The sequence below is a fragment of the Procambarus clarkii genome, chromosome 59 (genome assembly GCF_040958095.1).
Source record: "Procambarus clarkii isolate CNS0578487 chromosome 59, FALCON_Pclarkii_2.0, whole genome shotgun sequence".
NCBI lineage: Eukaryota > Metazoa > Arthropoda > Malacostraca > Decapoda > Cambaridae > Procambarus > Procambarus clarkii.
Genome location: NC_091208.1, coordinates 28,822,358 through 28,836,883, shown reverse-complemented (window position 1 = coordinate 28,836,883; position 14,526 = coordinate 28,822,358). Strand labels below are relative to the sequence as shown.

The 14,526-nt window shown below is 45.4% G+C and overlaps 1 protein-coding gene across 8 annotated transcripts in view; it reads left to right on the top strand.

The window, feature by feature from the left end:
- Window positions 1-14,526, top strand: part of dco (discs overgrown) — a 248,872-nt gene that overhangs the window by 59,346 nt on the left and 175,000 nt on the right. For 4 of the 8 annotated variants that reach the window (XR_011223281.1, XM_069307058.1, XM_069307060.1 and 1 more), the window contains exon 2: window positions 8,383-8,459. Coding sequence is in view for 6 of the 8 variants with exons in the window: in XM_069307058.1 (XP_069163159.1) it covers window positions 8,383-8,459 (77 nt within the window). In the remaining 2 variants the exon portion in view is untranslated. Of the gene's footprint in view, window positions 1-7,957; window positions 8,206-8,382; window positions 8,460-14,526 lie in introns of those variants that run through there. The other 4 variants (XM_045758334.2, XM_045758337.2, XM_045758336.2 and 1 more) reach the window with 4 other exon arrangements.

The following is a 14,526-nucleotide window of genomic DNA, read 5'->3' as shown; positions in this document are numbered from 1 at the left end:
CAGGTGCCTATTTACTGCTAGGTAACAGGGACATTCAGGGTGAAAGAAACTTTGCCCATTTGTTTCTGCCTCGTGAGGGAATCGAACCCGTGCCACAGAATTACGAGTCCAGCGCGCTATCCACCAGGCTATGAGGCCCCCATGTGTGTGTGTGTGTGAGTGAGTGCGTATGTGCAAGCGTGCGTATGTGGAAGCGTACGTATACGCACGTACGGGAGGAGGAGTGAGTGTGTAGTGGTTGATCTACGTGGTTCATAGGTTACCTACAGCTCTCCTCTACCTCACCCTCCTCACACCACCTCCTACCTGCGCCTCCTCACACCTCCCACAGTCTGCTACTCTTCGGCACCTCTCACAGTCTTGGTGACAACAAGACGGGCGGATATCACATATCAAGCGGATAACATCAGCGGCATATGCCAGGCTGGCCAACATACGAACGGCATTCAGAAACTTGTGTAAAGAATCATTCAGAACTTTGTATACCACATATGTCAGGCCAATCCTGGAGTATGCAGCCCCAGCATGGAGTCCATATCTAGTCAAGGATAAGACTAAACTGGAAAAGGTTCAAAGGTTTGCCACCAGACTAGTACCCGAGCTGAGAGGTATGAGCTACGAGGAGAGACTACGGGAATTAAACCTCACTTCGCTGGAAGACAGAAGAGTTAGGGGGGACATGATCACCACATTCAAGATTCTGAAGGGGATTGATAGGGTAGATAAAGACAGTCTATTTAACACAAGGGGCACACGTACTAGGGGACACAGGTGGAAACTGAGTGCCCAAATGAGCCACAGAGATATTAGAAAGAACTTTTTTAGTGTCAGAGTGGTTGACAAATGGAATGCATTAGGAAGTGATGTGGTGGAGGCTGACTCCATACACAGTTTCAAGTGTAGATATGACAGAGCCCGATAGGCTCAGGAATCTGTACACCTGTTGATTGACGGTTGAGAGGCGGGACCAAAGAGCCAGAGCTCAACCCCCGCAAACACAACTAGGTGAGTACAACTAGGTGAGTACGGGCGTCAACACTGTACTCCTCTCAGTTCCGAGTAGCTGAATCCAAAGCTGCAACAGACAGCAACTTTCGGGCTATTCATGCCCGTGCCACCTCTTGGGTGGCTTAATCTTCATCAATCAATCTGTACTCCTCTCAAGCGTGGTATGTGGGAGCATCTCGTGTAGATTATGTGACGTAGAAAGTTGGTGGGTGTAGAAAGTGAGTGACAGCTGGGTGAGAAGTCTCCAGCTTACACACTAATGGAAGTCAAGACTTCATATCTTGGCCTCCCATTTGCAGCCATTTTAAATTAAATATTCTTTGATGGGAGTTTGCTAGGCCTTCTGCCTCATACGCGCTTCTGCAGACGATGAGTCACAATAACGTGGCTGAAGATACGATGGCTATAGACCACACACCAGAAGATGAGACCACGACGTTTCGGTCCGGAAATCGACTTGATAATGGTCCGGACGGACCGAAACGTTGGTTGTTGTTGTTACAGATTGAGTTACTGGGAACAAAAAGTTGCAAATAGCACGGGCTATGGTGAGCCCGTAGTGGACTTACCTGGCACAGGAGCGGGGCAAGTAGCACGGGCTATGGTGAGCCCGTAGTGGACTTACCTGGCACAGGAGCAGGGCAAGTAGCACGGGCTATGGTGAGCCCGTAGTGGACTTACCTGGCACAGGAGCGGGGCAAGTAGCACGGGCTATGGTGAGCCCGTAGTGGACTTACCTGGCACAGGAGCGGGGCAAGTAGCACGGGCTATGGTGAGCCCGTAGTGGACTTACCTGGCACAGGAGCGGGGCAAGTAGCACGGGCTATGGTGAGCCCGTTGTGGACTTACCTGGCACAGGAGCGGGGCAAGTAGCACGGGCTATGGTGAGCCCGTTGTGGACTTACCTGGCACAGGAGCGGGGCTGTAACTGCTGTTTACATGTATATTGGCTGTTTATATAAAAATAAATTGTCAGAAGTACGTTTGTATGCTCCTAATTCATTGACTGTTGGATTGCTCCAGTTCTTAGGGAAAATGATGATTAATACCAAACATCTGTTCAAAGTCTAATTCTAAAGATGTTGCCACATAGGGCATCGATGTTTTTATCAGTTTCCTGGTTATATTTTATTCAACACTTCTCCTTTGTTTGTTTGTCTTGAACCATTGCTGCTAGAGCAGTTGCCTCGTAGCCTCCACACTGGCGTCCCCCAACGGAGAGAGAGAGAGAGAGAGAGAAGATTAAGCCACCCAAAAGGTGGCACGGGCATGAATAGCCCATAAGTGGTGGCCCTTTTGAGCCATTTCCAGTATCAATAGATGATACTGGAGATCTGTGGAGGTGCGACTGCACCCTGCGTGACGGGAGATGTCTCCCGTGGTCCCCCAACACCGCCACTCGCTCAAATAACGTAACAATCAGCTGCCGTCCAGTACTGTTTGTGGGCGGCTGCCGCCCAGTACTGTTTGTGGGCGGCTGCCGCCCAGTACTGTTTGTGGGCGACTGCCGCCCAGTACTGTTTGTGGGCGGCTGCCGCCCAGTACTGTTTGTGGGCGACTGCCGCCCAGTACTGTTTGTGGGCGGCTGCCGCCCAGTACTGTTTGTGGGCGGCTGCCGCCCAGTACTGTTTGTGGGCGGCTGCCGCCCACCGCCGCCCAGGTCCTGCACTACTGGCCGGCGATATATATTTTTTTGAGATATATACAAGAGTTGTTACATTCTTGTAGAGCCAGTAGTACGCGTAGCGTGTCGGGCAGGTCCCTGGAATACGATCCCCGCCGCGAAGAATCCTTGTTACAACCAAGTACCCATTTTACTGTTCCGTTAAACAGAGGCTACAGTTAAGGATTTACGCCCAGTAAATCCTCCCCGGCCAGGATACGAACCCATGACAAAGCGCTCGCGGACGCCAGGCGAGTGTCTTACCACTGCACCACGGAGACTGTATGTTCGATATTAAATATTCTATATTCAGGTTCGACTGAAGGAATTTCAGACTCATGCGATTTGTTTTAGTGAAAGGAAATGTTTTCTGAGCTCTTTGAGAATAATTTTAGCATAATGAAGATATTACTGAAACGAATCAATATGGAATAAGAGCGAAGGGTGGTGGAGTGTGTAATTACCTAAGTGTAATTACTTAAGTGTAGTTACAGGATGAGAGCTACGCTCGTGGTGTCCCGTCTTCCCAGCACTCTTTGTCATATAACGCTTTGAAACTACTGACGGTCTTGGCCTCCACCACCTTCTCACCTAACTTGTTCCAACCGTCTACCACTCTGTTTGCGAAAGTGAATTTTCTTATATTTCTTCGGCATCTGTGTTTAGCTAGTTTAAAACTATGACCTCTTGTTCTTAAGGTTCCAGGTCCCAGGCAATCTTCCCTATCGATTTTATCAATTCCTGTTACTATTTTGTATGTAGTGATCATATTACCTCTTTTTCTTCTGTCTTCTAGTTTTGGCATATTTAATGCCTCTAACCTCTCCTCGTAGCTCTTGCCCTTCAGTTCTGGGAGCCACTTAGTAGCATGTCTTTGCACCTTTTCCAGTTTGTTGATGTGCTTCTTAAGATATGGGCACCACACAACCGCTGCATATTCTAGCTTTGGCCTAACAAAAGTCATGAACAATTTCTTTAGTATATCGCCATCCATGTATTTAAAAGCAATTCTGAAGTTAGAAAGCGTGGCATAGGCTCCTCGCACAATATTCTTTATGTGGTCCTCAGGTGATAGTTTTCAATCTAGAACCACCCCTAGATCTCTTTCTTTATCAGAATTCTTTAAAGATTTCTCACATAATATATAGGTTGTGTGGGGTCTATGTTCTCCTATTCCACATTCCATAACATGGCATTTATTAACATTAAATTCCATTTGCCAAGTGGTGCTCCATATACTTATTTTGTCCAGGTCATCTTGAAGGGCATGACAATCATCTAAGTTTCTTATCCTTCCTATTATCTTAGCATCATCAGCAAACATGTTCATATAATTCTGTATACCAACTGGTAGATCATTTATGTACACAATAAACATCACTGGTGCAAGAACTGAACCCTGTGGTACTCCACTTGTGACATTTCTCCAGTCCGATACATTGCCTCTGATCACAACCCTCATTTTTCTATCAGTCAGAAAAATTTTCATCCATGTTAAAAGCTTACCTGTCACTCCTCCAATATTTTCCAGTTTCCAGAACAACCTCTTATGTGGAACTCTGTCCAAAGCCTTTTTTAGGTCCAGATAGATGCAGTCAGCCCAACCATCTCTTTCCTGTAATATCTCTGTTGCTCGATCATAGAAACTGAGTAAATTCAATACACAGGATCTTCCAGATCGAAAACCATACTGTCTGTCTGATATTATATCATTTCTCTCCAGGTGTTCTACCCATTTAGTTTTTCCAATATTTTGACTATTACACTTGTCAATGATACCGGTCTATAATTAAGGGGGTCTTCCCTGCTTCCACTTTTGTAGATTGGAACTATGTTAGCCTTTTTCCACACGTCTGCTACGACTCCTGTAAACAGGGATGCCTGAAAAATCAGTTGAAGAGGAATGCTGAGCTCAGATGCACATTCTCTCAGAACCCATGGTGAAACTCCATCTGGACCAACTGCTTTGTTCTTACTTAGCTCCTTGAGCCTTTTTTCCACTTCGTCTCTAGACACCTCTATGTGTTCTATGTTGTTCTCTGGAATTCTTATTGTATCTGGTTCCCTGAAGATTTCCTTTTGTACAAACACACTTTGGAACTTTTCGTTTAATGTTTCACACATTTCCTTTTCATTTTCCGTGAATCTATTTCCCATTTTCCACCTCTGAATATTATCCTTTACCTGCAATTTGTTGTTTATGAATTTATAGAATAGACCTGGTTCTGTTTTACATTTGTCTGCAATCCCTTTTTCAAAATTTCTTTCTGCCTCTCTCCTCACTGCCGTGTAGTTGTTTCTCGCATCTTTGTATCGCTGGTATGTTTGGGGGTTCGGCCTCTTCCTGTATTGATTCCATTTTTGTGTCTTTTGGTCTCTGGCCCTCTCGCACTTTCTGTTGAACCAATCCTGTTTCCTAGTTCTGCTTCTCTGTTTTGATATAAATTTTTTTGTGCCTTTATCATATATTTCACAAAACCTGACATACATCTCATTCACTTCCTTGCCTAGCAACAAGTCTGTCCAATTATACTCACTAAAAATTTTTCTAAAGTTGCCATAATGTCCTCTCCTAAAGTCAGGTTTTTCATTTGCATCGACCGTCATATTTTCTTCCATATTATAATGCATTGCATACTTTATTCCCAAAAAGACATGGTCACTTTTACCCAAGGAAGGAAGGTACTGAATGTCAAATATTTCTTCCTCCTTCCTGGTAAATATCAAATCTAGCATGGAGGGAACGTCCCCTTCCCTCATCCACGTAGCTTGTTTAACATGTTGATACAAGAATGTTTCCAGGATGAGGTCTACAAATTTACAGGTCCAGAAATCTTCTGTTTTAGCTTCACATGCTTCCCAGTCTATGGATTTCAAGTTGAAGTCGCCGACTATCAACAGTCGTGAACTATCGTTATCCGCTCTCGCTATGATCTGTCTCATTATTGTTATAAGACCTTCTCGTTTACTATCTAGCTCCTCCTTTGACCATGTGCTGCTTAGCGGTGGACTATATGCATTTGTGATTATTAGTTTATCATCCTCATGGCAGATCTCTAGCCATGGTGTGTGTGTGTGTGTGTTTACTATTTGTGCCTGTAGGATAGAGCTGCGTATATATATATATATATATATATATATATATATATTATATGTCGTACCTAGTAGCCAGAACGCATTTCTCGGCCTACTATGCAAGGCCCGATTTGCCTAATAAGCCAAGTTTTCATGAATTTATATATTTTTCTAATTGTTTTCTTGTGAAATGATAAATCTGTCCATTTCATTATGTATAAGTTAATTTGTTTAAATTTAAGTTAAAACTAACGAAGATATATGACCGAACGTAACCAACCCTACCTAACCTAACCTATCTTAACCTAACCTAACCTAACCTATCTTAACCTAACCTAAACTAACACAACTAAGTCAATAAATTATGGTCTTAATATTATATTATAATAATAATAATAATAATAATTCAAATAAACTAATTGGAATAATATATGTGTGTGTGTGTGTGTGTGTGTATGTGTGTGTGTGTGTGTGTGTGTGGGTGTGGGTGTGTGTGTGTGTATGTGTGTGTGTGTGCATTAGTGCGATCATGTAAATTTACCTGAGAGTCGCTAACATTAGTGGCCTCGACGAGGACAGGGAGCCTGCGGCTTGTCGAAGGTCCATTTGCCTTTATCTTTTCCAGTTGTACTTTAAAATTCAAGAGAATATTTTGGCATTTACGGCTTCAGTGTGTAGGCGGTTCCATGGCTTAATAACCCTGTGGGTGAAAAAGCATCTACTGCTCCCAGGAGATAAGAACATAAGAATAAAGGTGACTGCAGAAGGCCTATTGGCCCATACGAGGCAGCTCCTATCTATAACCACCCAATCCCACTCATATACATGTCCAACCCACGCTTGAAACAATCGAGGGACCCCACCTCCACTACGTTTCGTGGTAATTGGTTCCACAAATCAACAGCCCTGTTACCGAACCAGTATTTACCCAAGTCTTTCCTAAATCTAAACTTATCCAATTTATACCCATTGTTTCGCGTTCTGTCTTGTGTTGATACTTTTAATACCCTATTAATATCTCCGTTGTTATGTCTATTCATCCACTTGTAAACCTCTATCATGTCACCCCTAACTCTTCGCCTTTCCAGTGAATGCAACTTAAGCTTTGTTAATCTTTCTTCATATGAAAGATTTCTAATTTGGGGAATTAGTCATCCTACGCTGGACACGTTCAAGTAAATTTATATCCATTCTATAATAAGGCGACCAAAACTGAACTGCATAATCTAAAGATGAATAATAGAATGATGATAGATGGAGTAACTGGTGTGAATTTCACTGTGCTTACTGAAGGTGTAGCATGCACATGGTTGTAAAGCTGCCGCCTAGTTGGGTGGGTGTGGAGCAAGACTAGTAACTGTAACTGTGTGACTCATCATAGATGTAAAGTGCCTTGTATAGTGACTGTTGGGAGCCGTTTGTTGAATCACTTGTGATATAAAAAGATTATTGATGTGTATATATATTTGTGTAAATGATTATATATATATGTACATGTGTATGTAACATTAGCAATTGTGTAACCAGCTTTACAAGATTGTCACTTGCTTAGCTAAACGAACTATGGGGTTCGGTTGCTGAACCCATTATGTGCCTCTGTTACCCTTTACACCATTCCCCACGGGATGGGTATGGGGTGCATAAAAAAAGAAAACACTTGAACACACACACACACACACACACACACACACGCACACACACACACACACGCACACACACACACACACGCACACACACACACATCTCCAACAAAGAACACACACAATAAATGAAAATGTATATATTCTGCTTAGCATTGTGAATGTGTGGCCACGTTTGTGGTAGAAAATAATAATAATAATAATAATAAATCACTAATACACCCTGTGCTCACCTAGTTGGTGAGTATAGTGTATTAGTGTGTGTGTGTACGTATGAGCGAGTGTAGGAGTGTGTGCTCGTATAACCAAGTGTGCATATGAGTGTGTGTGTGTATGCGTGTATGCGTGTATCTGTAACACATCCAACAATGAGTCAGTGTACACATGAGTGCGTGTGTGTGTGTGTGTGTGCGCAGGAGCGAGCATGTGTGTGCGTATAACCAAGTGTACCTATGAGTAAGTGTGTGCGTGTATAACATACACAACACCGAGTCAGTATACACACATGTGTGTATGTGTGTAACATACACAACAACAACAAGGAGTGAGTGAGTAAGTGTAGACATGTGTGCGTGTGTGCGTGAGAGTGAGTGAGTGAGTGGGAGAGAGCGAGAGAGCGCGGGACGTGCTGCCCTCTCCCAGCTGGCCCAGTGTTCAACCCGGCCCTGGTGAATATGCTCGGCCCCGCCGCCATTCTCCCGGATATATCTACCTAATCCTCCGCCACCATTGCCTCCAGACCCCCTCAACCACTATGAGATAAAAGTGCCACCACTCGACATAGTTGGCGCGCGGAGACCCACGGTGCTGGCCAGCCAGGTAAGCCGATAACCTGCAAAATGTTGATGAGTGTGTGTGTGTTGAGTGCGAGTGTGTGTTGTGTGTGTCAAGTTGGTTGGTTGGTTGGGGGGGAGCTGTTGTTATTGTTGGTTCCAAGATGGCTGGTCTGCGTAGCCCCTGATCTCTCGTCTCTTTTTCTCTCTGGCTCTCTGGCAGGATGGAGTTGAGGGTCGGCAACAAGTACCGTCTCGGCCGCAAGATTGGCAGCGGCTCCTTCGGCGATATATACTTGGGTGAGTAGTGAGTGTGTGAGTGAGTGAGTGTTGGGGGGTGGGGACGGGGGGAGGGGTGGTTTCCCTCACAAAGGGCCTCACGGCCTTCAGGAGTGTTCTTCTGGCCTCCTTGTTAACCTCTCACGTCCTTACAAAGGACCTCACAGCCTCCAGGGGTCTCATTCTGGCCTTGTTAACCTCACAAAGGACCTCACAGCCTCCAGGGGTCTCATTCTGGCCTTGTTAACCTCACACGTCCTCACAAAGGACCTCACAGCCTCCAGGGGTCTCATTCTGGCCTTGTTAACCTCACACGTCCTCACAAAGGACCTCACACCCTCCAGGGGTCTTATTCTGGCCTTGTTAACCTCACACGTCCTCACAAAGGACCTCACACCCTCCAGGGGTCTCATTCTGGCCTTGTTAACCTCACACGTCCTCACAAAGGACCTCACACCCTCCAGAGATCTCATTCTGGCCTCCTTGTTAACCTCACACGTCCTCACAAAGGACCTCACAGCCTCCAGGGGTCTCATTCTGGCCTCCTTGTTAACCTCACACGTCCTCACAAAGGACCTCACAGCCTCCAGGGGTCTCATTCTGGCCTTGTTAACCTCACACGTCCTCACAAAGGACCTCACACCCTCCAGGGGTCTTATTCTGGCCTTGTTAACCTCACACGTCCTCACAAAGGACCTCACACCCTCCAGGGGTCTCATTCTGGCCTTGTTAACCTCACACGTCCTCACAAAGGACCTCACAGCCTCCAGGGGTCTCATTCTGGCCTCCTAGTTAACCTCACACGTCCTCACAAAGGACCTCACAGCCTCCAGGGGTCTCATTCTGGCCTTGTTAACCTCACACGTCCTCACAAAGGACCTCACAGCCTCCAGGGGTCTCATTCTGGCCTCCTAGTTAACCTCACACGTCCTCACAAAGGACCTCACAGCCTCCAGGGGTCTCATTCTGGCCTTATTAACCTCACACGTCCTCACAAAGGACCTCACAGCCTCCAGGGGTCTCATTCTGGCCTTGTTAACCTCACTCACACCCCTCCTCCACCCTTCTTGCTAACCTCACCCCTCATCACCCTCCTCTTCTCCCTGTAACACCTTTACCTCACAATGTTAACTATACTAACACACTCGTTAATTAGGCCTCTAATTTTAAGTGTGGAATTTTTGTTTTTTCTCAATGAATGAGCAATTTCCTGCCTGGATAGGCCTACTGTAGCAAGACCAAAAGTTGTGTGCCTGGAATAATTGCTGGCTTATGCTATAAACTAAAAGTATATATCTGTGACCCACACTATTATCGATGTCCATTATTGGTCGATTTTCTCAAGACTTGATTCATTAGAAATATATAGTGGTGTATTGTTATCTTAACTTTATAACCTGAATGGACTGTTGATGTATGTATATACTGAACATGTTAACAAACTATTTAGCTCATCAAGGCTGTAACTTCCTTAGCCATTGAATGAAATTTTGTTTGGTTTCCGAGCCTATTATGTGCCTCAAATGTTTTCCACCACCACTGGCAGGATACATATGCAGTACAAAGTAGTAACAAAATTAAATAAAAGTTTAACATTAGATATATAATGATCTCGGATTATGCAAATTAGCCGAGTACTGAATAATATTGTTTAAGACAGCAGCCCAAGCCCAAGTGGGATCCCTCAATTGTTTCAAGCACGGGTTGGACAAGTATATGAGTGGGAGGGAGGTTGGGGAGCTGCCTCGTATGGGTCAATGGGCCTTCTGCATTGACCTTTGTTCTTATGTTCTTATTTATTGGGCATTTGTCTTAAGTTATGGATGAGGCCCAGTGGTGTAGCCAGGCCCAGTTCCAGTGGTGTAGCCAGGCCCAGTTCCAGTGGTGTAGGATCAGTTCCAGTGGTGTAGGATCAGTTCCAGTGGTGTAGGATCAGTTCCAGTGGTGTAGGATCAGTTCCAGTGGTGTAGGATCAGTTCCAGTGGTGTAGGATCAGTTCCAGTGGTGTAGGATCAGTTCCAGTGGTGTAGGATCAGTTCCAGTGGTGTAGGATCAGTTCCAGTGGTGTAGGATCAGTTCCAGTGGTGTAGGATCAGTTCCAGTGGTGTAGGACTAGGCCCAGTGGTGTAGGATAAGTTCCAGTGGTGTAGGATCAGGTCCAGTGGTGTAGGATCAGGTCCAGTGGTGTAGGACCAGGCCCAGTGGTGCAGGACCAGGCCCAGTGGTGCAGGACCAGGCCCAGTGGTGCAGGACCAGGCCCAGTGGTGCAGGACCAGGCCCAGTGGTGCAGGACCAGGCCCAGTGGTGCAGGACCAGGCCCAGTGGTGCAGGACCAGGCCCAGTGGTGCAGGACCAGGCCCAGTGGTGCAGGACCAGGCCCAGTGGTGCAGGACCAGGTCCAGTGGTGCAGGACCAGGCCCAGTGGTGCAGGACCAGGCCCAGTGGTGCAGGACCAGGCCCAGTGGTGCAGGACCAGGCCCAGTGGTGCAGGACCAGGCCCAGTGGTGCAGGACCAGGCCCAGTGGTGCAGGACCAGGCCCAGTGGTGCAGGACCAGGCCCAGTGGTGCAGGACCAGGCCCAGTGGTGTAGGACCAGGCCCAGTGGTGTAGGATCAGTTCCAGTGGTGTAGGATCAGACCCAGTAGGATTGGGTAGAGTTTTGTTATGTAGGTCTTAAAATGCATTTGCAAACTGTCTTGGGTACAAAGTGTCCAGCACCTAGACAAAGATAACAATACCATACTATCAATGTAAACAATGAATGCTAACATTTATTTTTTATTGATGAAAATTCTTATTGTTGGATTGATTTCATAAGTTATATTTGTTGCTTTATTAACATAGCGCCTTAATGGTATAGGCTTGTGAGTAAACAAAAAGGTTTATGAAAATATAAGTACCCTGTACATATATGGATTAACTTGGCCTACTTTGTGAGATTGAAGAATGTTAAATATGTTTTAATGATTTAAATTTGTTTTCTTTGGTATTGAATTTGAAACAAATTGCAAACTGTGCCTAGGTATTGGGACAAGTTTCCAGTTTTCTAACTTGCCGTACCAGCTACCCACCCTCTCCAGTTTTTAAGTTAGGCAAGGTCTATGTTTAGTCACATGCGTAATATTTTAGTTTTGATCGTTCCCTCCCCCTCTTGCTTCGGCCTTCTACCCCTTTGACTCCGGCTTCAGCCTCCTACCCCTTTCGACCCCTGCTTTGGCCTCCAACCTCACTTGAACCTTGCTTCTGTCTTCCGCCCCTCTCGACTCCCTGCTATGGCTGGCCTCCAACCCCACCATATCCCTATGCTCAGGCTTCTCACCCCTCTTGACTTCCCTGCTCTGGCCTCTTGACCCCCCCTTCCTTCTGGCTCCCCCTCTTTCCGACCTGGTGCCTGCCCCTCTTACTGCCTCCTGGCCTTTCGTTCCTCCTTGGCTCCTGCACCTCTGCCTCCTCTGTACCAGGCATCTTCTCTCTCCTACCCTTTCCTGCTTCCCTGGAGCATATCAGAAAAGGGGTTTTGGGAGTGCTACTTCACGAGCCTGGGGTCAGGCTTGACTTGTGATAACCTGGTCCAACAGGCTGTTGCTTGGAGCAACATGCAGGCCCATATATCCACTACAACTGGGTTTGTTACCTTGTCTGCCACTTCTTGCAGGAACTTATCTAAATGTTACTTGAAGACTTCCACCTTTGTTCTGGCAATATTTCTCATGCTTGCTGGGAGGGTATTGAACAGCTGTGGACCCCTGATGTTCAGACATAAACATCAGCAGTCCAAGATTCCTGATTGTGCTATGGCACCTCTACTACTCACTGGTTCTGTTCTGCATTTCCTTCCGTATCTTTCGCTCCAGTATGTTGTTATTCTACTGTGCATATATGGGACCTGGTCTTCAAGCATCTTCCATGTACTGTATATATTATTTGATACTTTTCTCATCTCCTTTCCAGAGAGAACATTTTGAGAGCTTTAAGATGGTCCCAATAATTTAATGTTTTATCGTTTGTGTGCTGTATAGGTTCTCTGTAGTCCCTCTAATTCAGAGATCTCTCCTGCTCTGAAAGGGGAAGTGAACACTGATCAATACTCCAGACAGGACAGCACCAGTGATTTAAATAGTACAAGACATGTCACAACATTGCTGTGGTATCTTTGGATTCGAATGTTCTCATAAGCTGAACATTGAGTATTATTTAACAAGTACCGAGTATTGCTCGGTACTCGCCTTCCCTTTCAGAGCTGGAGAGATATCTGAATTAGAGGGAATACAGAGAACATATACGGCACGCATAGGAACGATAAAACATCTAAATTCTTGGGACCATATCAAAGCTCTCAAAATGTACTCTCTGGAAAGGAGACAAGAAAGGTATCAAATAATAAATATATCCTGTACATGGAAGATACTGGAGGGTCAGGTCCCAAATTTGCACAGTAGAATAACAACATACTGGACAAAGATATGGAAGAAAATGCAAAATAGAACCAGTTAGGAGTAGAGGTGCCATAGGCACAATCCGAGAAAGGTGTCTGAACATCAGAGCTGTTCATAGTTGTTCAGCACCCTCCCAACTAGCATTAGAAATATGGCTGAAATGAAGGTGGATGTTTTAAAGAGGCACTTGGACAAGTTATTGCAAGAAGTGCCGGGCTATCAACCAGGCTATAGTGGATATGTGAGCCTGTGGACTGTGCCAAGCAACAGGCCGGGTTCGGGGAGTAGAACAACACCCAGAACCCTCTCCAGGTATGCTCCAGGTATGTATCATTTTCCTGGTCGCCGCTGTTCAGGGGTACATATTTGTTTGGTTATGTTCACTAAATGTCAGGTTGTCAGTCATCATAATTCTCAGATTTTTTATATTCTGCTTTACTTTTGAGTAAATAAAATAGTGCCCTGTACCCTGTTTTAGTATAAAGTTCTTCGTTTTCTCCATAGCTAAGTCCGGTGGTATATTGGGTTAAGACTGCCTGACTGCTGTTTCCTGGGAATACAACATGTGTTGATACGTGTATGGGTCGAACGAGTGTGTGGTGCTGGGGACGAGGCACGCTCGGTTGTTTACCAAAAAGATTATTAGGTATCTCTTATCTGGAGGTTATCCCGAGATGATTTCGGGGCTTAGCGTCTCCGCGGCTTGGTCCTTCTTTTTGTTAACCCCCCACCCCCAGGAAGCAGCCCATAGCAGCTGGCTTAACTCCAAGGGGTATCAATTTACTGCTAAGTATCGGGGGCATCAGGGTGAAAGAAACTTCCCGTTTGTTTCCGCCTCCACCAGGGATCAAACCTGGAACCTCAGGATTACGAATCCGAAGCGCTGACCACTCTGCTGTCGGGCCCCTTACAGTACGCATAGTGATGACTGCCACCGCGCTTGAATTCTTTGTAAAAAATTTCATTGTTTATCAGCATTTTGGGATTTTGAACATTAAATTTCTTATTATATATCACACCATGGGTCACAAGAAAGTCAGTGGTAAAGTTAGTTTTGAAATGGTTGTGAGGATGACGATAGAGGAAAAACGAAGAGATCATTTGTAAACGTGAAAATGGTATGAGGGTTGTTGAGGCTGGATGGTGGATGGTGCTGATGTGGAGGAACACAGTGAAGAACTGACCACTGACGAACTTGCAGCCCTTCTCAAGAGACAGCTGAGGAAATTTCTTCAGGGGAGGAGGTGGCAGTTACCTACCTTGAAAATGCAGTAGATAATGTCCCTTCCTCATTAATTAAGAAGATGTGTGCAGTAAGGGAAGAATGCAAAGTTTTGCTGAAAAGTGTCACCCAGATAAAGCTGTAGCAGGCCATTGGAGTGACCATTTTAATGACAATGTGATGTCTCAGTACAGACAAGTGTTAAAACATAGGGAAAAACAAGTGTCTATAGATAGATTCTTAGTAAGACAAGGAAGCAGTGAGCCACAACCAGGTCCTAGTAGTATGCCTGCAAAATGTAGGAGAGAGAGAGAGAGAGTACCCCAGAAATGTCTGTTGTAGTTGTTTTAGAATTAGCTACTCGGATCGATATGTTCATGTAGCATGGGCTATAGCGAGCCCGTAATTGAGTTCGGTTATTCACGATAAC